A 24,420-nucleotide genomic window follows, 5' to 3' on the forward strand; every position below is an offset into this window, starting at 1 on the left:
TCAACAATGACATCTGTCAGAAAGAATATCTGTCATCAATGACATCTGTCATCAAGAACTTCTGTCATCAATGACATCTGTCAAAAATGACAACTGTCGTCAATTAAAACTGCCAATAATGACAACTGTCGTCAACGACATCTGTCAATAATGACATCTGTCACCAGGAACTTCTGTCATCAATGACATTTGTCAAAAGTGAAATTATCAAAAAAACTAGAAATTATCCTACATAATATTCGTCCTTCCTACTCTAATATTATAGCTGCTAGTCCTAATATTAAATCACTCGAAGATTTAAAAGTAATTTGTAAAAATTATGAGCGCATTAAGGTTCGTTCAGAATTCTTTAAGGAACCACCTTCGGTTTCGACTCATACTTTGGCTCCAGAATTTAGCTACCAGTCTTCAAAGCGTAAGTCGACGACTAGTAGCCAAGGTAATTTTTACGCTCGTAATAAGTATGACGGTGCTCACCAGCAGGGGTCGCACAAGGTCTCTGAAATTCAGGCTCCTGAAGCCGAAACTTCGGCTATATCTAAAGTCCCTTAAATTTTCAATGTCAAGCCGAGTAATGATCCTAGGCCTTATGCGAAGGTGGGAATCAATAAAGATTCATTTTTATATGGTTTGTTGGACTCTGGTTCCGCCGTCACGGTCCTAGGCAATAACTCTCATGAACTTTTGATAAAACTAGGTTTGATTTTATGCAACGATGAGAGGATAACTGTAACTGCTGCAGGAGGTCAGAGGATAACATCCCTTGGTTATTTTCTTCTACTCTTGACCTTCGAAAACAAGTTTTCTATTATTAAGGCACATGTTATTCCAGCGATCGAAACCGTTTTAATTTTAGGAATCGATTTTTGGAACACTTTTAACCTGTGCCCTAAGTATTTATCAGAGGAAGAAAACTTATTCTTAACCGACCCTGGGCTTTCGGAAATTTCTTCGCCATCTTCTCAGCACCTATGTGGCTATGACGTTTTGAACCCTTCTCAAAAACTGTTAGCTGACAGCGTGGTAGATCTTTTCAAGGACATTTCGTACACAGAGAGAGGTTTAGGTCGTACTAACGTCATTAAACATCGTATAGATACTGGTAATGCTGAACCTATCCGTCAGCGATATTACCGCATGTCACCAGAAAAGCAACGTATTGTTGCTGAACAGGTTGATGAGATGTTGGCGCTAGATGTTATTGAACCTTGTGAGAGTCCATGGTCTTCTCCAGTATTAGTCGTGGGCAAGAAGGATGGAAAGCCCCGCTTCTGCTTAGACAGCCGTAAATTGAACGCCGTAACAAAGAAAGACGCATATAAGCTTCCATATGTGTCCGAAATTTTAGATAATCTGAAGGATGCGCGTTATCTTTCCAGCATAGATTTGTCCAAGGCATTTTGGCAGATATTAATCGACGAAAAGGACAGAGAGAAGACGGCCTTTTATGTTCCTGGTCGAGGAACTTTTATGTTTAAGGTAACAGCTTTTGGACTTACCAATGCTCCTGCTACGCAACAGAGACTTGTCGATCTTTTATTCGGGCCTGAATTCGAACTCAAAGTCTTTGCATACTTAGATGATGTAATTATCATAAGCAAAACTTTTGAGGAACATGTAGAACTGCTTCAGAAAGTTTTCCAAAAACTACAATCGGCTAATCTCACTGTCAATCTAGACAAATGTCACTTTTTCCGAAGTCAGCTACGGTATCTTGGCTACATAGTGGATGCTCATGGCTTAAGGACTGACCCAGATAAGGTCAAAGCCATATTAGACTTTCCCACTCCTGTCAATAGAAAGGAAGTTAAGCGTTTTTTGGGTACGGCGTCGTGGTATAGGCGTTTTATCCCACAATTCAGTACCGTAGCGGGTCCCTTAAATAAGCTAACTTCTAATAAAAAGAACGCCCCTGCGTTTCAGTGGACCCCTGAGGCTGACAAGGCTTTCCTAGAATTAAAGACTAAATTAGTTCAAGCACCTGTCCTTGCTTGCCCTGACTTTAACCTTCCCTTCGAAGTGCACACTGATGCCAGTAATTTCGGTATTGGTGCGATGTTGGCTCAAACAATTGATGGTGTGGAACACCCAATTGCGTACATGAGCCGTTCTTTAAGTAAACCCGAGAGAAACTACAGCACAACAGAACGGGAGGCACTTGCAGTTCTTACTGCTCTGGAATACTGGCGCTGTTACCTTGAGACCGACAAAACCTTTTTAGTCTACACTGACCATTCTTAAGTGGTTTATGTCTCTCACTAATCCAACCGGTCGGCTCGCAAGGTGGGGAGTTCGCCTTTCTTCTTTCAATTTTGAAATAAAACACCGCCGTGGTAAGGATAATGTTGTTCCGGATGCCCTATCTAGAAGTGTTCCAGTTGAGGCAATTTCAAATGCTGATGTTTCCAATACGCAGGATTCTTGGTACCTGAAGATCTTCCAAGGTTGCCAGGCTAATCCAATAAATTTCCCAAACTACAAGGTAGAGGATAATGTATTATACAGGTACATGAAGACTAAGGTTGACCTTACGGTTGAGTTTGCTTGGAAGAAGGTTATTCCTAAAGAACAACAAAGAGATATCTTAATTGAGTGCCACTCTGAACCTATTTCCGGTCATTTCGGCGTGTTTAAGACATATAAGCGCTTAGCACTTCGTTTTTATTGGCCCGGTATGTATTCTAGCGTAGTTCAATTCGTTTCAAATTGTGAAACATGTCTAGCTCATAAACATTCTACCCATGGTGTCTCTGGAAAAATGGGTAGGCCTAAAGACGTTTCTCGTCCTTTCCAAGTTCTATCAATTGACTTGGTTGGTCCGTTACCTTCTTCCCGGAAACAAAATCAGTTTATTTTCGTTGTGACTTGCTGCTTTTCTAAATATTGCCTTCTTTTTCCACTTCGTCGAGCTACCTCGAATTTGATTGTTAAACATCTTGAGGACGATGTCTTTCTCGTTCACGGAATTCCTCAAACTATTATTCTTGATAATGGAAGTCAGTTTATTAGCCGAGATTTAGATAAACTTTTCAAAAAATACAAAATTCCCAACATACATTTTACTCCGAAGTACACTCCACAAATTAATACAGTGGAAAGATACAACAAAACGATAATAACTGCTGTTTCAAGTTTCGTAGATGGGGATCATAGATCTTGGGACGCAAACCTTCCTCAAATCCAATTCGCCATTAATAATTCTGTTAATGAAAGCACTGGGTATACTCCATCCTTCTTGGTACACGGAAGAGAGTTAGTCGTTTGTGGTTCTCATTACCTCGAATATCCAGATCCAACAGACCTAATATTTTTACCACGTGATGCTTATGCTGCAAACTTGGGCCAATTATCGCCAATATTCGACAAAGTTCAGGTTGCTTTGTGGGAAGCTCATGTAAAGAACACACAGCATTATAACTTGCGTCGAAAGCATGCAGAGTTCAATGTGGGCGATATCGTTTGGAAGCGTTGCTACTTCCAGAGCGATAAAGATGCTCATTTTAGTAAAAAGTTGGCCCCTAAATTTCAAAAATGGCGCCCAAAAACGTGGTTTAAGGTCTTTCGTACTTGCTTTGGTCATTTTAGTGGTTCTATGCGGTGGTGGTCTTCCTTTAAAGGTTTACTTAGCCTAGAAAACATGCCTTGCATTATAGACAGGTAAATTGTGATGTTCTCTTCCTCGCCCTGTGTACGCTGACGTATTTCTGAGGCCATGCGATAATCGTAGTCGGGAACATCAAAATCATCCTTCAACGCAATTAGTACTTCGTTCCAACCACCGACACTGCCCCTGATGTTACGGTACCAGTGAAGCGCATCACCAATGAAAATATCGGTAGCAGAACTTAGTATTTTATTTTCGGATATATTCTTAGAAGTACGGAATTCTTCAATCTTTTGTATAAACGATCTGACACAAGATTTGCCGTCATATTTTAATTTATTAAGTTCTCCTATTAGCCCGCGATCACATGAAACTGCAATATTCATCCCGGCTAAATTAGATTTATCAGTCAAGTCTTCCTCAGAAGTAACTGAAGACGCGGCTTGTTTCTGGTCTTTGACCTTTGACTCATCAAGGCTCAAAAGTATTTCATAATACCCCTCATAACTCTTCTTTATTTTACCTAATTTAGCTAAATCATCAGCCACCTGCGGTTTTTCAATTCGTTGAAGCCTATAATATAAATGGTGTAGCATAGCCTTAGTTCTATTAAAAAGAGGTTCCTCATAGTTAAGCTTCAAGGCATCAAGATTAGCCTTGACCTTCTCCAACGTCTCTTGAGAGCCTTTAATATCCTCTAAAAACTGAAAAACCGAATCGACTATATCATCGGACGAATATAACTGTGTTAATTTATTGACTTGACGTCTTAATCCAGCAACGCTATCAGAGGGAAGTTCTCCACGGATAGCAACTTCATACATGAGCTCAGATTTCTGAAGTAGTAAATATTTAATTGGGATTGCCATATTGATAAAAAAATAAAAAAATAGAAAAAAATTTAAAGATTAAAAATACTGGGTAGGCTATGCACAATCGTTTACACACATAAACCAAGCAAAATCCGCTCTGTTACAATCTATTTAAAGAACACAAACACAAAAAGCAAAACATAAAATAATAAACAGGTGAAGTCAGGTGAAACGCACTAAGTTATTTTGATTCAAAACAATTAAACATTTTATAACTATAGTGTAAGATAATAGAAGTTAAGGTAATTAATTACAAAAGTTTATGCAATTAACATTTAATTACCAAAATTACTTAGGGTTTTGAGAAATTTAAGAGAAGCAGACAAACACTACTAGGAAGACATCTGTTAAAAGTGACATCTGTCACCAAGAACTTCTGTCATCAATGACATCTGTCAATAATGACAACTGTCGTCAATGACAACTGTCAATAATGACTTCTGTCATCAGTGACATCTGTCAAAAGTGACAACTGTCAACAAGAACTTCTGTCATCAATGACAACTGTCAATAATGACAACTGTCACCAAGAACTTCTGTCATCAATGACATCTGTCATCAATGACAACTGTCAATAATGACTTCTGTCATCAGTGACATCTGTCAAAAGTGACACCTGTCACCAAAAACTTCTGTCAATAAATACATCTGTCAACACGAACTTCTGTCATTAATGACATCTGTCATCAATGACATCTGTCACCAATGACATCTGTCATCAATGACATCTGTCATCAATGACATCTGTCATCAATGACATCTGTCAACAATGACAACTGTCGTCAATGACAACTGTCAACAAGAACTTCTGTCATCAATGACATCTGTCACCAAGAACTTCTGTCATCAATGACATCTGTCATCAAGAACTTCTGTCATCAATGACATCTGTCAATAATGACAACTGTCGTCAATAACAACTGTCAAAAGTGACAACTGTCACCAAGAACTTCTGTCATCAATGACATCTGTCAATAATGACATATGTCATCAATGACATCTGTCAGTAATGACTTCTGTCATCAATGAAATCTGTCAAAAGTGACATCTGTCACCAAGAACTTCTGTCATCAATAATATCAGTCAAAAAAAACATCTGTTACCAAGAACTTCTGTCATCAATGACATCTGTCAATAATGACAACCGTCGTCAATGACAACTGTCAACAAGGACTTCTGTCATCAGTGACATCTGTCAAAAGTGACACCTGTCACCAAGAACTTCTGTCATCAATGACAACTGTCTGTTGGAAAGATTGTTTTTCGGGTTTGTAAACACAACCTATATTTATTATAAAGTATAACTGGTCACTATGAAGAAAAAGTTAACTGTCGTCTTTGACAGCCGGCTCTCTTCCTTTGTTTGCTCTCGTGTCTGTAGTGTGAAATTTTCTATGATCGGTTGAAGTATAATTATATCTGCTGAAATATCCACAGTATTTTTCATTTACCACGTTAATTTCCAACATGGTAGCAGAGCGTGGTTGGGAAAAGTGAAAAATACTCATATTTTGATAAGATTCATCATACTTGGAATAATTACCGGCACAACGCAACGTGTCCCGGCATTCAAGAAAAGATGGCTTCAACGGCGATTGCGTTCGGGCAAACCGGCATTGAGAAACTGAAAGGTGCAGAAAACTATTCCACGTGGAAGTTTACAATGCGCATGTTGCTTATCCACGAGGAATTATGGAATTGCGTGGAAGCAGAACCCAGCGAAGATGGCGACAAGAAAAAAGTTGACAAAGCGTTGGTGCGCATTGCGCTTTCCGTAACACCGGCTGTTATTCCGTATATTCATACAGCGAAGAGTGCACATGAAGCGTGGAAAATACTGCAAAAAGCCTACGAGGGACGTGGCCTGAGCAGAAGGCTAGGTTTACTGCGTAGCCTCTTCAGTACTAAGCTGTCGGAGAATAGTTCAATGGAAGTCTACTTGAACAAAATAAAAGAAATTTCACATCAACTCAATGAGATTGAATCGCCACTGGACGACGAATTCGTTGCAGTCATCATGCTGAGTGGGCTCACAGATGACTACGACCCACTGATCATGGCGATTGAGCATTCAACTTCCAAACTATCTATGGAAATCATCTCACAAAAATTACTTCAGGAAACCCAAAGACGGGAAGAAAAAACTGAAGAAACAGCACTCATCACACAGAAGCAGTGTTTCGGTTGCGGTGCCAAGGGACATATGATAAGGAACTGTCCGAAGAAAAAAGGACCAGCCAAAGTACAAAACCAAGAGAATGACCGACCGACCCAGAGAAATCCAGTGAAGAAGTCAGCGAGGAACAAAAAGACCCTTCTGACGGCTCTCTCGGTGAAAGTGAATAGTGATGTGTGGTACATAGACTCTGGAGCGACAAATCATATGTGTAATAGTGAAAAAGTGATGTAGTGCAAGCGTAATAAATCCGTAGATGTAAGCATAGCAAACGGTGAAAGGTTAACAACCGCGGGCTTAGGGGAAGTGCAGATTAAATTGAAAGACTGCGTAAGGACAATAAGTGATACTTATTATGTACCTAATTTAAGTACTAACCTGTTGTCTGTCAGTGCTATGACCAAAAAGGGATATGTTGTCACTTTTAATAGTAGTTCATTTACTATTTACGACAATGATGAAATTTTAGCTACTGGTACTCAAGTCAATGGTATGTATCAGCTTGATACTGTGTCAGACAGCGGCTGTACTATGATGGCATCAGCAGCAGTGGACTTATCATCCCAGGAGTTGTGGCACAGACGTCTCGGCCACCTGAATTCCAGAAGTATGCAACTACTTCAAAAAGGTATGGCAAATGGCATTTCTTTTAACACTTCTAATTTTCAGCAGTGTGTTGCATGTGTAGAAGGGAAGCAGAGTAAACTTCCTTTTCCCAAAAGGTCGTGTAGTAGAGCTACAGAGGTACTTGGTTTGGTTCATACAGACCTTTGTGGTCCTATGCAACAGTCATCTCTAGGTGGTGCTAAATATTTTCTCAGTTTCATTGATGATTGTGCTGATGCTGGACTCAGAATGAAATTCTGGGCTGAGGCGGTCAACACGGCAGTTTACCTAAAGAACAGAAGTCCTACGAAAGCTGTTGCTGGAGTAACCCCTGAAGAGAAATGGACTAGTAAAAAGGTAAATCTAAACCATTTAAGAATTTTTGGTTGTGTTGCATATTCTATTGTGAAGAATAGAAGAAAACTTGATTCTAAAAGTAAACCATACATATTTGTGGGTTACAATGAAGAGTCCAAGGGATACCGACTAATTGATCCTGATAATCCCACAAAATGTGTCAATTCTCGTAATGTCGTATTTTTAGAAAATAAATTCTGTAACAAAAACATGTCACATGATGAGAATGTTGATCAGTATACAATTATGATTTTATTGTAACTTTCGTGAGACATACTAAATTAATTATTATGTTATCGGCTTACTCACGTACTATTTTGACGAGGAACTCGACTAGTTTCAAGCCATGCTAGAGGCTCATATTCATGAGCAGCATTCCGCGACACACGACGCGGCGATTGTCGCGCTGCTACTAACTGCTAAACTAGTCGAGTTCCTCGTCAAAATAGTACGTGAGTAAGCCGATAACATAATAATTAATTCAGTATACAATTGTTGACTTCAACAATCTGAATTCAGATGAAATTCAGCAATCAGAGTCATCCAGTGTGAGTTCTGATGTTTCTGATGACATGAGATTATCACAGAATGAGCAAAGAGTCAGCACATACACAATAAATGACTCTGAGAGCGAAGATCTAAGTGATGAAACAGAGAATTGTTCGGATGAAACTTATATTCCAGGTGAAGACTCAATAGCTGAGTCTCCACTGAAGGCCAATTTTGTGGGACCGGTCGACAGTAACCCTGATGAACCTCAGACTGCAACCGAGGCGCTGAATGGACCAGATTCAGACAGCTGGCGCAGGGCAATGACTGATGAGTATGACTCATTTATTAAAAATAAATGTTGGACTCTGACCAAACGTGACCCAAGCCATAAGCCCGTTCAATGCAAATGGATTTTTAAAAAGAAGTATGGTGCTGATGGTGAGCTATTGAAATTTAAAGCTCGTTTGGTTGCAAAAGGGTATACACAAAAATATGGGATAGATTACCAAGATACCTTTTCACCGGTTGTGCGATACTCAACAATTAGGATGCTGCTTGCAATGGCGGCAGAGTATAACTTAGACATTGAACACCTGGATGTAAAAACAGCTTTCCTAAATGGAGACCTGGAAGAAACAGTATACATGGAGCAGCCAGAATGTTTCAAGGTCAAAGGGAGTGAAGAAATGGTATATAAGCTGAATAAGGCTGTTTATGGCCTTAAACAGGCATCCAAATCATGGTATGACAAGATTACCAAGGTTCTATGTAACAAGTTGAAGTTTAAACGCTTGACTTCTGAGCCCTGTGTTTACTCTAAGAGTGAAAATGGATTGATGATGATCATAGCATTGTATGTAGACGATCTGATTATATTTTCCTCCCCGAATTTCCCAGGGAAAGATAATATAAAGAAAGAATTGCAGGATGAGTTTGACATCACTGATCTTGGGCCAGCTAAGCTTATAATTGGAATGAAATTGATGAGGAAAGATGATAAAATTTACCTCAATCAATCAAACTACATACAGAAGATATTGAAGAAGTTTCGAATGGAGGATTGTAATGCTATTGCGACACCCATGGAGACAGGATTGAAACTTGCCAAGGAACCTAAACAAGAAGGAACCTACGACTACAGAGGTTTGATAGGTTCGCTAATGTATGTGGCAGTTTGCACAAGGCCTGATATAAGTCATGCAGTCGGCTATCTCAGCCAATTCAACGATTGCTTCGGCGAAAGTCACTGGAAGGCTGCCAAAAGAATCCTACGATATTTGAAAGGTACAATTAACTTTAATCTTGTTTTTTCTAAAACAGGCATGAACATTTCAGCTTATGCTGATGCGGACTGGGCGTCAGACAACATAGACCGTAAGTCCTACACAGGCTTTGTTTTTACTGTTGGTGAGTCTGTCGTCGCTTGGGAGAGTCGTAAGCAACGCACTGTTGCTCTATCTAGTACCGAGGCAGAGTACATGGCGTTGTCTGACACATGTAAGGAAGCTCTTTTCATTAGACAGTTCATATTCGAAATATTTGGTACCAAGCCTAAAATCACGATATATAATGATAATCAGTCGGCTATAAAACTGTGTAAAAACTTTATGTTTCATTCTAGAACAAAGCACATTGACATACGTCATCATTTTATTAAGGAGATTGTAACTAAAGGTATTGTTGAAATTAAATACTTGTCAACTATAGTTATGTTAGCGGATGTACTAACCAAAGCACTTTGTAAAGAGAAACATAACAAGTTTGTAAGCCAGATGCTAACTGTAATTTAAGTTCCTTTTGTTGGTTTTATAACTGAATATATTTTCTTTTGAGTTTGTCTGTCATCAATGACATCTGTCATCAATGACATCTGTTATCAATGACATCTGTCACCAATGACATCTGCCATCAATGACATCTGTCAATAATGACAACTGTCGTCTATGACAACTGTCATCAATGACATCTGTCAATAATGACATATGTCATCAAGAACTTCTGTCAATAATGACATCTGTCACCAAGAACTTCTGTCATCAATGACATCAATGTCAATGACAACTGCCAACAAGAACTTCTGTCATCAATGACATCTGTTAAAAGTGACAACTGTCAACAAGACCTTCTGTCATCAATGACATCTGTCAAAAATGACATCTATCGTCATGAAAACTGTCATCAATAACTTCTGTCAACAAGACCTTCTGTCATCAATGACATCTGTCATCAATGACATCTGTCATCAATGACATCTGTCATCAATGACATCTGTCAAAAATGACATCTGTCAAAAACGACATCTGTCAAGAACGACATCTGTCATCAATGACAACTGTCAACAATGACATCTGTCATCAATGACATCTGTCAACAATGACATCTGTCATCAATGACATCTGTCATCAATGACATCTGTCATCAATGACATCTGTCATCAATGACATCTGTCATCAATGACATCTGTCATCAATGACATCTGTCATCAATGACATCTGTCATCAATGACATCTGTCATCAATGACATCTGTCATCAATGACATCTGTCATCAATGACATCTGTCGTCAATGACATCTGTCATCAATGACATCTGTCATCAATGACATCTGTCAATAATGACAACTGTCTACAGTGATATCTGTCACCAAGAACTTCTGTCATCAATGACATCAGTCAAAAATGACAACTGTCGTCAATGACAACTGTCAACAAGAAATTAATGTGGTAAATGAAAAATACTGTAGATATTTCAGCAGATATAATTATACATCAACCGATCATAGAAAATTTTATACGAGAGACACGAGAGCAAACAAAGGAAGAGAGCCAGCTGTCAAAGACGACAGTTAACTTTTTCTTCATAGTGACCAGTTATACTTTATGATAAATATAGGTTGTGTTTACAAATCGGAAAAACAATCTTTCCAACAATTCTGTCATCAATGACATCTGTCAACAGTGATATCTGTCAACAAGAACTTCTGTCATCAATGACATCCGTCAAAAGTGACAACTGTCGTCAATGACAACTGTCAACAAGAACTTCTGTCATCAGTGACATCTGTCAAAAGTGACACCTGTCACCAAGAACTTCTGTCATCAATGACATCTGTCATTAATGACAACTGTCGTCAATGACATCTGTCAAAAATGACAACTGTTGTCAATGACAACTGCCAATAATGACAACTGTCATCAATGATATCTGTCAAAAGTGACAACTGCCACCAAGAACTTCTGTCATCAATGACATCTGTCAAAAGTGACAACTGTCACCAAGAACTTCTGTCATCAATGACATCTGTCATTAATGACAACTGTCAACAAGAACTTCTGTCATCAATGACATCTGTCAAAAATGACAACTGTCGTCAATGACAACTGTCAACAAGAACTTCTGTCATCAATGACATCTGTCAACAGTGACATCTGTCACCAAGAACTTCTGTCATCAATGACATCTGTCACCAAGAACTTCTGTCATCAATGACATCTGTCAAAAACGACATCTGTCATCAATGACAACTGCCAATAATGACAACTGTCGTCAACGACATCTGTCAATAATGACATCTGTCAATAATGACTTCTGTCATCAATGACATCTGTCAAAAATGACAACTGTCGTCAATGACAACTGCCAACAAGAACTTCTGTCACTATGACATCTGTTAAAAGTGACAACTGTCAACAAGAACTTCTGTCATCAATGACAACTGTCAACAGTGACATCTGCCACCAAGAACTTCTGTCATCAATGACATCTGTCATCAATGACAACTGTCAACAATGACATCTGTCATCAATGACATCTGTCATCAATGACATCTGTCATCAATGACATCTGTCATCAATGACATCTGTCAACAAGAACATCTGTCACCAATGACATCTGTCATCAATGACATCTGTCATCAATGACATCTGTCATCAATGACATCTGTCGTCAATGACATCTGTCATCAATGACATCTGTCAAAAATGACAACTGTCGTCAATGACAACTGTCAACAAGAACTTCTGTCATCAATGACATCAGTCAAAAATGACAACTGTCGTCAATGACAACTGTCAACAAGAAATTAATGTGGTAAATGAAAAATACTGTGGATATTTCAGCAGATTTAATTATACTTCAACCGATCATAGAAAATTTCATACAAGAGACACGAGAGCAAAACAAAGGAAGAGAACCGGCTGTCAAAGACGACAGTTAACTTTTTCTTCATAGTGACCAGTTATACTTTATGATAAATATAGGTTGTGTTTACAAATCAGAAAAACAATCTTTCCAACACTTCTGTCATCAATGATAACCCTTAATTTGGTTTTGTTGAGTATAGTTAACATAACAAATACAAAAATCTGAAAGACTTATTTTCTTCTGTACTTCTGTATTTTTTATTCTAATAACACTTAGTTATTATTCTATTTGGTAGAAAAAAATAGTTTGCCTGTCTGGCAAAATTTTTTGTGACATTAGCGAGAAAACATGGCGACAAGACAACGCGTTCTGCGAGCTTTACAGGTAAATATTTATTTTTGTTGGTTTTCGATCTGTTATTGATACGTTCGTTACTTATTTCTATTTATATAATGTATAATGAACGTGATAAAATTATTTGCTAAATGTTTCTCACCTGAACAAGATCGCGACGAGTCGGAGAACACGAGTGTTAAGTATACTCAACAAAGTTCGGTAGTAAGTAATTTTGTGTGATCAGGGTATGTGGAGTATATTCAACAAATCTGCATGGTGAGATTTATTGCTATAATGGTACGAGGGTTTTATGTTTGCTTTCTCTGTGAATGTTTTTGGGAATTATATTCAAGTTTCGCTTTGGCTAGAACGGATGGCGTGTATTTTGTAAAATTAAACTTTTTATCAATCTCCAATCTTTTCATTGCACTATTTTTACATTAAAAAATCAACTTTATTGCTTTACACTAAAATTCAGTTTTGCTTAAAACCTAAATATTTATATTGTTATATCCAGTTGGTTTTGGTTATTTTGAAATAAGCTTCATGTAAATATGCCTAACGCTGGTTTTATACATAATTATATACATATTTTTTTTGGTTTTAATAGCAATATCTTTATTTTTTATCATTCATGCCATTCGCATACCTATTACTAATTTATCTAAAAAAAAACCTACCTACTAACGTTTTTGCATGTATTTTGGTATTAGTTTTGTTATTTCGTTGCTTGGGTGCCTGCAAATATCTAAATTATTTTCAGAATTCAAGATCAAGGCATATTCTGGCCCTAGTACCGGAAGAGAACGCTCCTTCTGAAATAAGCGGGGAATCGAGTTCTGAAAATGAAAAAGAAGCAGAATTGATTAGTCACTACGAACGTCACGACTCAGAGTCGTCTGAAGCTCCTTCAATTACATCTTCTCTGGCGGAACTTAACCTTTTGGATTCCTCTAATGATGAGCAAATTCCTAACGAATCTGTCTCACTTCTTGTGGATTTTAATCCTGAAGAAACAAATCACGCTGAACAGCAACAACCTTTCAATGACGTACCATCTATTAGTTCGTTGCCAACATTGTCTCCTATGTCAAACATACCGTCTATTACTCCGTCATTCATCATTAATCAGGTAAGTGGTTCTCCACAACAGTCTCCACAAATCTCAGCTTCTACACCGCAACCAACACGAACTACAAGAGCACGACGTCGCAGAAATACCACAGCCAATTTGACCGTACCTTCTCAAACCCGTCGTGTAACTAAGAAAAAAATTTAACTCAAGTTCAATTGGTCTTCTGGACGTTTCCTTCATCGTGCCGATTTGGATCCTGATACATTTGAAAGCCCCTTCCAGATATTAAAAATCCATTGAATTATTTTACTGATTTCTTTTCCGAAGATCTTTTTGATACAATATGCCAAAGTTCAAATATGTATTCACTGCAGACGACAGGCCGGTCAATAAATTTAACTGTTGAAGAGTTACGAAGCTTCTTAGCTATACAAATTTTAATGGGTGTAGTATCTATGCCATCTTACTTAGATTATTGGTGTACCAATACGCGCTATCCATTAGTCGCAGATATAATGCCACTGAAGCGGTATCAAGTTATCCGAAGATATCTACACTTCGTGGATAATAGTGAGGCAAATAGTGACCCATACTTTAAAATAAGGCCAGTTATGGAAAAAATTCGTCAAAACTGCCTAAAAATTGAAGAAGAGTCCCGATTCAGCATTGATGAAATGGTTATTCCGTACAAGGGCACCATAGCAGGCAAGAAGCGTCAGTATAATCCCCGCAAGCCACGGAAATGGGGTTTCAAAAACTTGGTTCGGGCTGGAGCGTCCGGGATAATATACGACTTTTTTATATGCTGGTAATGATACATTTGAAGAGTCTAATTTTACAACAGAGGAAGAAGGTATGGGTTGGGGAGCAAAAGCAGTTTTGAAACTATGTAAAACTATACAGAAGAAGCCGTGCATCGTATATTTTGACAACTTTTTTTTCAAATATGACAATATCGACCATTTTCCTGAGCACGGTACAGAATATGGTCGATGCGCTTACTGTAAAAAAGGTTTTACTACCGTTTTTTGTCTAAAATGTAAGGTTAGACTATGTTTTGTTAAGGGCAGAAATTGTCACTTTAATTTATCATCATTAATATGTGTCAATATTTTTTTTAATAAGTAATTCATTTTAGTATGCCTTAATTATGTTTTATTTAAACTTACCGATGAGTCGTATTTGTTAAGTATACTCAACAGATCTACGTGACTATAATTCGTTAATGACCGCATTTTGTTGAGTATACTTAACGTTGTGTTTTCAGGAAACTGTTCAGGTAAGATTTTTTATTTCATTTTTCCCGTGTCTTTTGAAAGCATATGAACATAATATATTAACGCGAACTTTCTAAAATTATTTTTTTAGTCTTGCCAAATTAAGGGATAACTGTCAACAGTGACATCTGTCAACAAGAACTTCTGTCATCAATGACATCTGTCAATAATGACATCTGTCACCAAGAACTTCTGTCATCAATGACATCTGTCAAAAATGACAGCTGTCGTCAATGACAACTGTCAACAAGGACTTCTGTCATCAGTGACATCTGTCAAAAGTGACACCTGTCACCAAGAACTTCTGTCATCAATGACATCTGTCAATAATGACAACTGTCGTCAATGACAACTGCCAATAATGACAACGGTCGTCAACGACCTCTGTCAATAATGACATCTGTCACCAAGAACTCCTGTCATCAATGACATCTGTCAAAAGTGACAACTGTCAACAAGAACTTCTGTCATCAATGACATCTGTCAATAATGACAACTGTCGTCAATGACAACTGTCAACAAGAACTTCTGTCATCAATGACATCTGTCAAAAGTGACACCTGTCCACAATGACAACTGTCACCAAGAACTTCTGTCATCAATGACATCTGTCAAAAATGACAACTGTCGTCAATGACAACTGTCGTCAATGACATCTGTCAAAAATGACAACTGTCGTCAATGACAACTGTCAACAAGAACTTCTGTCATCAATGACATCTGTCAATAATGACAACTGTCAACAAGAACTTCTGTCATCAATGACATCTGTCAATAATGACATCTGTCACCAAGAACTTCTGTCATCAATGACATCTGTCACCAAGAACTTCTGTCATCAATAACATCAGTCAAAAGTAACATCTGTCACCAAGAACTTCTGTCATCAATGACATCTGTCAATAATGACAACTGTCAAACGGTTAGGTTAGGTTAGGTTAGGTTAGGTTAGGTTAGGTTAGGTTAGGTTTGGGGATCCCCCACAGTGCTGACTTCCACGTAGTGATCCCCGGGCAACGCCGTGTCTGACCACCGTAACGGAGTGGCAGACCGGCGGCTAACGAGCGCTGTGCATTCGTACACTTTCCTTCATTGCGGTTGAGTACGATTAAGACTTTTCTTCGATGCCATCGAAGCCTTTGCGGGACGCCTCCGGGCGCTTCCAATCAAAACGCCCTTCTCAGGGCGAACCCAACGGCCCTTCTCAGGGCCAACCCAACGGCCCTTTTCAGGGCCAACCTGACGACATATCTGTGTCGGATACTAGCCGCGCACCATCTGCGGCTAGTTTGTTTTGTCGGGCGGACGACTCGTCGGACTGCGAGTCCGTGACCGAGGCGGTCGCCAGTACCAGTCGGTACCTAAAGCGGGCCTACCTGAGGCAAGAATCCGACGATTCTTCGGAATCTGTAATTGGTAGGACTAAAAAGGCGAAGGCGAAATCAAGTTCCCACGATGTGGGACTTGATGAGGCTCAACGCCAGCTGAGGGCGTCTCTGGCGCAAGCAAAGCGGGTGGAGGTTCAAAAGGACCTAGAAGAAAAGGTCGCCGCCAAGGAGCGCGCAACCGGTGCTGCACGGTCCAGGGCCGGCTACGGGGCCTCCAACGTCCTGTACGCAGACCACTCAGTGGCCGAGCTAGCGCAAATGGCGCTGGAGGACAAGGAGGAGATTTTGGAGGTGGCCTCCAAGTCCTCCAATCTGAAGGGAACCTTCCAAAAGGCCCTTAAATGCCGTGCAGCCAGCTTGCACGGCATTATTGCGGAACTGGTGCAGCGCACGGCCACGGATGAATCGCGGCAGCTGCAGGCGCGGGTGGATCGCCTGCAGGCTGAGGTAAGCCAGCTGCATAAGAAGCTGGCTGAAGCCACGGCTCCTGCCCCCAAAACCTCAGCAGCAACAGGCTCCTCCTCCGACCTTGAGGACATCATCCGCAAGGTCACTCAGGAGGAGAGAGCCTTCACCAGAGCCTGCCTTGCAGGTATAGAGGATCGGCTGTTGCCGGAAAAGCGCGTCCGTCCTCCACTCGCGGCGGACAGAGCGCCAGTCGCGATGCCGGCACCGGCAACGGTCCCTTCCACCAGCGGGCAACCCCAGGCCCCAAAGCCCTCTAAGGGCAAAGGGAAGGGAAAAAAGTCCCAGGCGGCAGCTCCACTTGCGCCCAGCACATGTGCAGATGCACAAGTCGAGCTTGGAACCGTCCAAGCAGCTCCTCTGAGCCAGCCGGACGACGCGGGGGAACCTTCCGCCACCCCTCCCACCGAGACGTGGACGGAGGTGGTGAAGAGAGGGAAAAAGAAGAAGACGGTCCCGAAAATCACCCCGGCTGCTCCTGCAGCCAATAGGGCTCCTGCCGCTCCCTTAAACAAGGGTGTGAAACTAGCGGCTCCCAGGTCGGCGGCGGTGACGGTGACCATCACTCCAGAGGCCGCCGAAAGGGGTGAAACATACGAGTCGGTGCTGACGCGGGCTCGTAGCTTCGCTGACCCCATTCAATTGGGCATCGGCCCCATCAAGTGTCGCCGTACCCAAACCGGCGCTCGATTATTCGAGTTCCCCGGGGCCGCGGGTTCGCAAAATGCGGACCTCTTCGCGGCTAAGCTGCGAGAGGGCATCGCGGACGTGGCAAAGGTCGCCAGACCAGTCAAGTCCGCGACATTGGAGGTTGTGGATCTCGACGATTCCGTTTCCGCGAAAGAAGTGGTTGCGGCCATTGCAGCAGCAGGTAGCTGCTCCGTCGAGGCGGTGCATGGTCGGCCCATCAGGACTGGCCGCCGGGGCCTGGGCACAACCCGTGTGGACTGCCCAGTCACCGCAGCCAAGGCCGTCCTGAATCGAAGCAAAGGACGGCTGCTGATAGGATTCAGCTCAGCTGTGGTCCAAGTACTTGAGGAGCAACCTCTGCGCTGCTTCAAGTGCTTCGGCACTGGCCACACCCGATACATGTGTCCGTCCAGCGCGGAGAGGGCAGACACCTGCTACCGTTGCGGCAAGTCGGGGCACTTGGCGGCGTCCTGTGACGCCACCACGCCGCACTGTGCTGTGTGCGCTGCCAGTGGTCGCCCAGCGAACCATTTCATGGCTGGGAGGAAGTGTACTCCTCCCACAAAGAAGGGCAAAATGCAGGCGCCAAAGCGTCCTGCCGCTGCCAACGCTACCGCCACCGCTACCCCGGTCACGGTCGCTAACGCGGGAGATGAGATGATTGAATAATGGGGCGCAATCATCTCATCCTACAGGCCAACACCAACCACTGCAGAGCGGCCCAGGACCTGCTGGTGCAGACCATGGCAGATTGGTTGGTGGACGTAGCGGTAGTTGCCGAGCCCTACCGGATTCCCGACCGTTGGCTGGGCGACAGGGATGGCCTAGTCGCGATTGCGGCACGGTCTTCCACAGACTCCCCTCCCCTCTCGCTTCTAGAGAGAGGATCGGGATACGTGGCCGCCGTGTGGGGGGACCTGGCCCTTGTGGGGGTCTACTTCTCCCCAAATCGCCCTCTCCAGGCCTTCGAAGATTTCCTCGAGGGACTTGCGGCCGTAGTCGGCAGGATGGCGCCTCGACAGGTTTCCGTTCTGGGGGACTTGAACGCCAAGTCAGAGACGTGGGGCAACTCTGCCACCGACGCTCGTGGGCGGGCGCTTGAGGCGTGGGCAGCCTCCTCTGGTCTCTCCCTCTTGAACAGGGGGAGTGTTCAAACATGCGTGCGGCGGCAGGGTGGGTCCATAGTGGACGTTACCTTTGCCTCCCCAGTGCTGGCCGCACGTGTGGAGAACTGGCGGGTGGACATGGTGGAGACTCTGTCGGACCACAGATATATTCGATTCGAAATCTCCACCCAGAGCCGACGGGGGAACTCCACATCGTCGGGCCGATCCCCGTTTCCGCGTTGGGCTCTCACTCGCTTGGACCGGGAGGCTGCAAAGGAGGCCGCGTTCCTGCAGGACTGGCTTTCGCCCCCTGCCGTCCTTGACCTGGACGTTGACGCCGCGGCGTCACTACTCAGAGGGTCTCTGACCGAAGTGTGTAACTCCAGCATGCCTCGGACTCGTCGTCCGCCTCCAAACCGTGCCGTGTATTGGTGGTCGGAGGAGCTGGCGCAGCTGCGGGCAGCGTGCATGGCCGCAAAGCGCCAGTTCACGCGGAGTCGTCGCCGGCGGCACCGAGACGAAGCCAACGAGGACCGTCTGTACGAAGCGTACAAGGCGGCAAAGGCGGCCCTCAAGTCAGCTATCGGCGCCGCCAAAGACGCAGCGAGAGCCGAGCTGCTGGAGACACTAGACGGCGATCCATTCGGGAGACCATACAGGGCGGCGCGTAACAAACTGCGCCCCTCAGGTCCCCCGGTGACCGAGACCCTTGAGCCTTCATTGCTGGATGAGGTGGTGCTGTCCCTGTTCCCGCGCCGGAACGCCGATTTCACCCCTCCAGCAATGAACCCCCTCGGGATATGGAGGCGGAGGCACAGGTCCCTCCTGTCGCGGAAGGCGAGTTTCACACAGCGTTAGTCCGCCTCCGGGGAAAGAAAACTGCCCCCGGCCCAGACGGTATCCCCGCTAGGGTAGTGGCCATTGCCGCCTCCCAAATGGAGGAGCGGTTTCGGGACCTCTTCAGCGCGTGTCTCGCAACGGGGAGGTTCCCGAAACCCTGGAAGGAAGGGCAATTGTGCCTGCTGCGCAAAGACGGACGCCCGGCGGACTCCCCTCGGCATACCGGCCCATCGTTCTGCTCGATGAGGTCGGAAAAATGTTCGAGGGGATCATAGCTGCCCGCCTCAACCGCCATCTTGCCAACGTTGGACCGGATCTCTCCGACGCTCAGTTCGGTTTTCGAGCCCAGCGGTCGACAATAGATGCCCTGACCCGTCTCAAGGGCCAGGTCAAGGAGGCCGTGGAAGAAGGGGATGGACTGTTGGCTGTGTCGTTTGATATAGCCAACGCGTTCAACTCCATCCCCCATTCAACCATCATAGAGGCGCTCCGATTCCACGGGGTGCCTCAATACCTTCGGAGCCTACTGGCCGATTACTTGGCAGACAGGGCTGTCGTCCTTGTCGACAGAGACGGAGAGGTTCGGCGCTACGTCGTGGAGTCCGGCGTTCCGCAGGGGTCAGTGTTAGGACCCCTCCTATGGAACGTTGGTTTCGACTGGCTCCTGCGGGGAACGCTCCTCCGCGGGACGAGTGTCATATGTTACGCGGATGACACTCTCCTCACTGCCCGCGGGGGCTTCACGACGGCGGCCAACCTGGCATCAGCGGGCGGCTCCCTGGTTGCCAACAGGATCCACCGCCTGGGGCTGACGGTGGCGCTGCACAAAACCGAGGCCGTGTTCTTCCACGGCCCGAGGCAGCGCCCCCCTCCCGACGCCCACATCTATGTGGACGGCACCAGGGTCGCCGTAGAGGGCCAGATAAAATATCTGGGCCTCATTCTAGATAGCAGGTGGCGTTTCGGCCCGCACTTTGCCGAGCTGTCCAAGCGCCTTCTAAGAACAGCGAATGCCCTCTCGTGGCTTATGCCAAATCTGGGGGGGCCCAGCGCGCGATGCCGGCGTTTGTACGCCGGCATTCTCAGGAGCATGGCCCTTTATGGGGCTCCGATTTGGGCGGACTCCCTACACAGAAGGGAGAATGCCACCGCCCTTCGTGTGCCTCAAAGGGCTATCGCTCAGCGGGTGGCGCGGGCCTACCGCACAGTGGGCTTCGCGGCGGCATGCGCACTGGCGGGCACACCTCCGTGGGAGCTGGAGGCGTGGGTGCTCGCCAGAGTCTATGATTGGACGGCAGAGCGGAGGGCGCGCGGAGAGCACCCGGCTCATGAGGTGAGGGAGGCCGTGCGGCAGGAGGCCAAGGAGGCCATAGTCGTCCATTGGGCGGACGACCTTGCCGCTGCTGCCTTTGGCAGACGAACGCTGGACGCCATCGGGCCAGTCCTCCAGGCTTGGCTCGAGCGGCCGTTTGGTTTCCTCTCCTTCCGCCTGGTGCAGGTGATGACAGGCCATGGCTGCTTTGGCTCATACCTGCACCGCATCGGGCGGGAGGAGAGCCCGTCGTGCCACCACTGTGGCGCAACAGCGGACACGGTGCGGCATACTCTGGAGGAGTGCCCATCGTGGTCCGAGCCGCGGCAGAATTTGGTTGCGGCGGTCGGAGCAGACCTCTCGCTCCCTTCCATTGTTCGCGCTATGCTGGGGAGTGAGGAGGCATGGGCGGCGGTCGCCTCTTTCTGCGAGTGCGTAATATCGCAGAAGGAGGCGGCGGAACGTGAGCGAGAGGAAGACGCTCTCGCTCCAGCGCTCCGACGAAGAAGAGTCGGCAGGAGAAGACGATAATACAACCGTCTTCTCCCTCCCGGGGGTGAGTAGCGGGTGCTAGGCGCGGGGGCGCCTACACCTGCATTGCACTACTCACCTCTCGCGGGACGGGAGCGGTTGGCACACGACCGTTCCCGATGCCCCTTTCCCATGCTGGGGAGGGGCTTGTAATGGCCTGCCACCACAGGTGGGCTCCGCCGAGGGGTTCTGGTAGTAAAGGTTCAGCCGGTCTCCCAGACCCCCTAACTGGCGATGCGGGTGTGCTCCTGGGTTTTTTAGTGGGTATGCCGGCTTCGACCGGAGAGTCCCACATATCCCTCCCGTCCCCCGACGGGAGGACGATACATAAAGTATTTTTCCCAGGGTCAAAAAAAAAAAAAAAAAAAAAAAAAAAAAAAAAAGGTTAGGTTAGGTTAGGTTAGGTTAGGTTAGGTTAGGTTAGGTTAGGTTTGGGGAGGGGATCCCCCACAGTGCTGACTTCCACGTAGTGATCCCGGGCAACGCCGTGTCTGACCACCGTAACGGAGTGGCAGACCGGCGGCTAACGAGCGCTGTGCTTTCGTACACTTTCCTTCATTGCGGTTGAGTACGAACAAGACTTTTCTTCGATGCCATCGAAGCCTTTGCGGGACGCCTCCGGGCGCTTCCAATCAAAACGCCCTTCTCAGGGCGAACCCAACGGCCCTTCTCAGGGCCAACCCAACGGCCCTTTCCAGGGCCAACCTGACGACTTTTCAGTGTCGGAAACTAGCCGCGCACCATCTGCGGCTAGTTTGTTTTGTCGGGCGGACGACTCGTCGGACTGCGAGTCCGTGACCGAGGCGGTCGCCAGTACCAGTCGGTACCTAAAGCGGGCCTACCTGAGGCAAGAATCCGACGATTCTTCGGAATCAGTCCTTGGTAGGAATAAAAAGGTGAAGGCGAAATCAAGTTCCCACGATGTGGGACTTGATGAGGCTCAACGCCAACTGAGGGCGTCTCTGGCGCAAGCAAAGCGGGTGGAGGTTCAAAAGGACCTAGAAGAAAAGGTCGCCGCCAAGGAGCGCGCAACCGGTGCTGCACGGTCCAGGGCCGGCTACGGGGCCTCCAACGTCCTGTACGCAGACCACTCAGTGGCCGAGCTAGCGCAAATGGCGCTGGAGGACAAGGAGGAGATTTTGGAGGTGGCCTCCAAGTCCTCCAACCTCAAGGGAACCTTTCAAAAGGCCCTTAAATGCCGTGCAGCCAGCTTGCACGGCATTATTGCGGAGCTGGTGCAGCGCACGGCCACGGACGAGTCGCGGCAGCTGCAGGCGCGGGTGGATCGCCTGCAGGCTGAGGTAAGCCAGCTGCACAAAAAGCTGGCTGAAGCCACGGCTCCTGCCCCCAAAACCTCAGCAGCAACAGGCTCCTCCTCCGACCTTGAGGACATCATCCGCAAGGTCACTCAGGAGGAGAGAGCCTTCACCAGAGCCTGCTTTGCAGGTATAGAGGATCGGCTGTTGCCGGAAAAGCGCATCCGTCCTCCACTCGCGGCGGACAGAGCGCCAGTTGCGATGCCGGCACCGGCAACGGTCCCATCCACCAGCGGGCAACCCCAGGCCCCAAAGCCCTCTAAGGGCAAAGGGAAGGGAAAAAAGTCCCAGGCGGCAGCTCCACTTGCGCCCAGCACATGTGCAGATGCACAAGTCGAGCTTGGAACCGTCCAAGCAGCTCCTCCTCTTAGCCAGCAGGACGACGCGGGGGAACCTTCCGCCACCCCTCCCACCGAGACGTGGACGGAGGTAGTGAAAAGAGGGAAAAAGAAGAAGACGGTCCCGAAAATCACCCCGGCTGCTCCTGCAGCCAACAGGGCTCCTGCCGCTCCCTTAAACAAGGGTGTGAAACTAGCGGCTCCCAGGTCGGCGGCGGTGACGGTGACCATCACTCCAGAGGCCGCTGAAAGGGGTGAAACATACGAGTCGGTGCTGACGCGGGCTCGTGGGTTCGCTGACCCCATCCAATTGGGCATCGGCCCCATCAAGTGTCGCCGTACCCAAACCGGCGCTCGATTATTCGAGTTCCCCGGGGCCGCGGGTTCGCAAAACGCGGATCTCTTCGCGGCTAAGCTGCGAGAGGGCATCGCGGACGTGGCAAAGGTCGCCAGACCAGTCAAGTCCGCGACACTGGAGGTTGTGGATCTCGATGATTCAGTTTCCATGAACGAAGTGGTTGCGGCCATTGCAGCAGCAGGAGGCTGCTCCGTCGAGGCGGTGCATGGTCGGACCATCTGGACTGGCCGCCGCGGCCTGGGCATGACCCGTGTGGACTGCCCAGTCACCGCAGCCAAGGCCGTCCTGAACAGAACCAAAGGACGGCTGCTGATCGGGTTCAGCTCAGCTGTGGTCCGAGCACTTGAGGAGCAACCTCTGCGCTGCTTCAAGTGCTTCGGCACTGGCCACACCCGATACATGTGTCCGTCCAGCGCGGAGAGGGCAGACACCTGCTACCGTTGCGGCAAGTCGGGGCACTTGGCGGCGTCCTGTGACGCCACCACGCCGCACTGTGCTGTGTGCGCGGCCAGTGGTCGCCCAGCGAACCATTTCATGGCTGGGAGGAAGTGTACTCCTCCCACCAAGAAGGGCAAAATGCAGGCGCCAAAACGTCCTGCCGCTGCCAATGCTACCGCCACCGCTACCCCGGTCACGGTCGCTGACGCGGGAGATGAGATGATTGAATAATGGGGCGCAATCATCTCATCCTACAGGCCAACACCAACCACTGCAGAGCGGCCCAGGACCTGCTGGTGCAGACCATGGCAGATTGGTTGGTGGACGTAGCGGTAGTTGCCGAGCCCTACCGGATTCCCGACCGTTGGCTGGGCGACAGGGATGGCCTAGTCGCGATTGCGGCACGGTCTTCCACAGACTCCCCTCCCCTCTCGCTTCTAGAGAGAGGATCGGGATACGTGGCCGCCGTGTGGGGGGACCTGGCCCTTGTGGGGGTCTACTTCTCCCCAAATCGCCCTCTCCAGGCCTTCGAGGATTTCCTCGAGGGACTTGCGGCCGTAGTCGGCAGGATGGCGCCTCGACAGGTTTCCGTTCTGGGGGACTTGAACGCCAAGTCAGAGACGTGGGGCAACTCTGCCACCGACGCTCGTGGGCGGGCGCTTGAGGCGTGGGCAGCCTCCTCTGGTCTCTCCCTCTTGAAC

The 24,420-nt window shown here is 46.3% G+C and overlaps 1 protein-coding gene across 2 annotated transcripts; it reads left to right on the top strand.

Annotated features, from left to right (window-relative positions):
* The first annotated feature begins 15,921 nt into the window (after positions 1-15,921).
* On the top strand, positions 15,922-23,958 carry LOC126912585 (uncharacterized). 2 transcript variants are annotated; one of them, XM_050705276.1, is made up of 2 exons: positions 15,922-17,567; positions 23,369-23,958. In XM_050705276.1, the coding sequence occupies exons 1-2, from the start codon at positions 16,062-16,064 to the stop codon at positions 23,948-23,950; spliced, it is 2,088 nt and encodes a 695-aa protein (XP_050561233.1). In that variant the 5' UTR covers positions 15,922-16,061; the 3' UTR covers positions 23,951-23,958. The 2 variants fall into 2 exon arrangements, with proteins under 2 accessions (XP_050561233.1, XP_050561232.1); XM_050705275.1 differs by having other exon boundaries at positions 15,922-16,917; positions 22,716-23,958.
* Positions 23,959-24,420: the final 462 nt, after the last annotated feature.

The sequence above is a fragment of the Spodoptera frugiperda genome, chromosome 27 (genome assembly GCF_023101765.2).
Source record: "Spodoptera frugiperda isolate SF20-4 chromosome 27, AGI-APGP_CSIRO_Sfru_2.0, whole genome shotgun sequence".
Lineage (NCBI taxonomy): Eukaryota > Metazoa > Arthropoda > Insecta > Lepidoptera > Noctuidae > Spodoptera > Spodoptera frugiperda.

Bases quoted from the DNA above. Each gene is read 5' to 3' on its own strand.
- LOC126912585 (XM_050705275.1), top strand. From the start codon at position 16,062: ATGCCATCGAAGCCTTTGCGGGACGCCTCCGGGCGCTTCCAATCAAAA. The intron at 16,918-22,715 runs GTATAGAGGATC...CCTGCTTTGCAG, and splicing joins CACCAGAGCCTGCCTTGCAG to GTATAGAGGATCGGCTGTTG.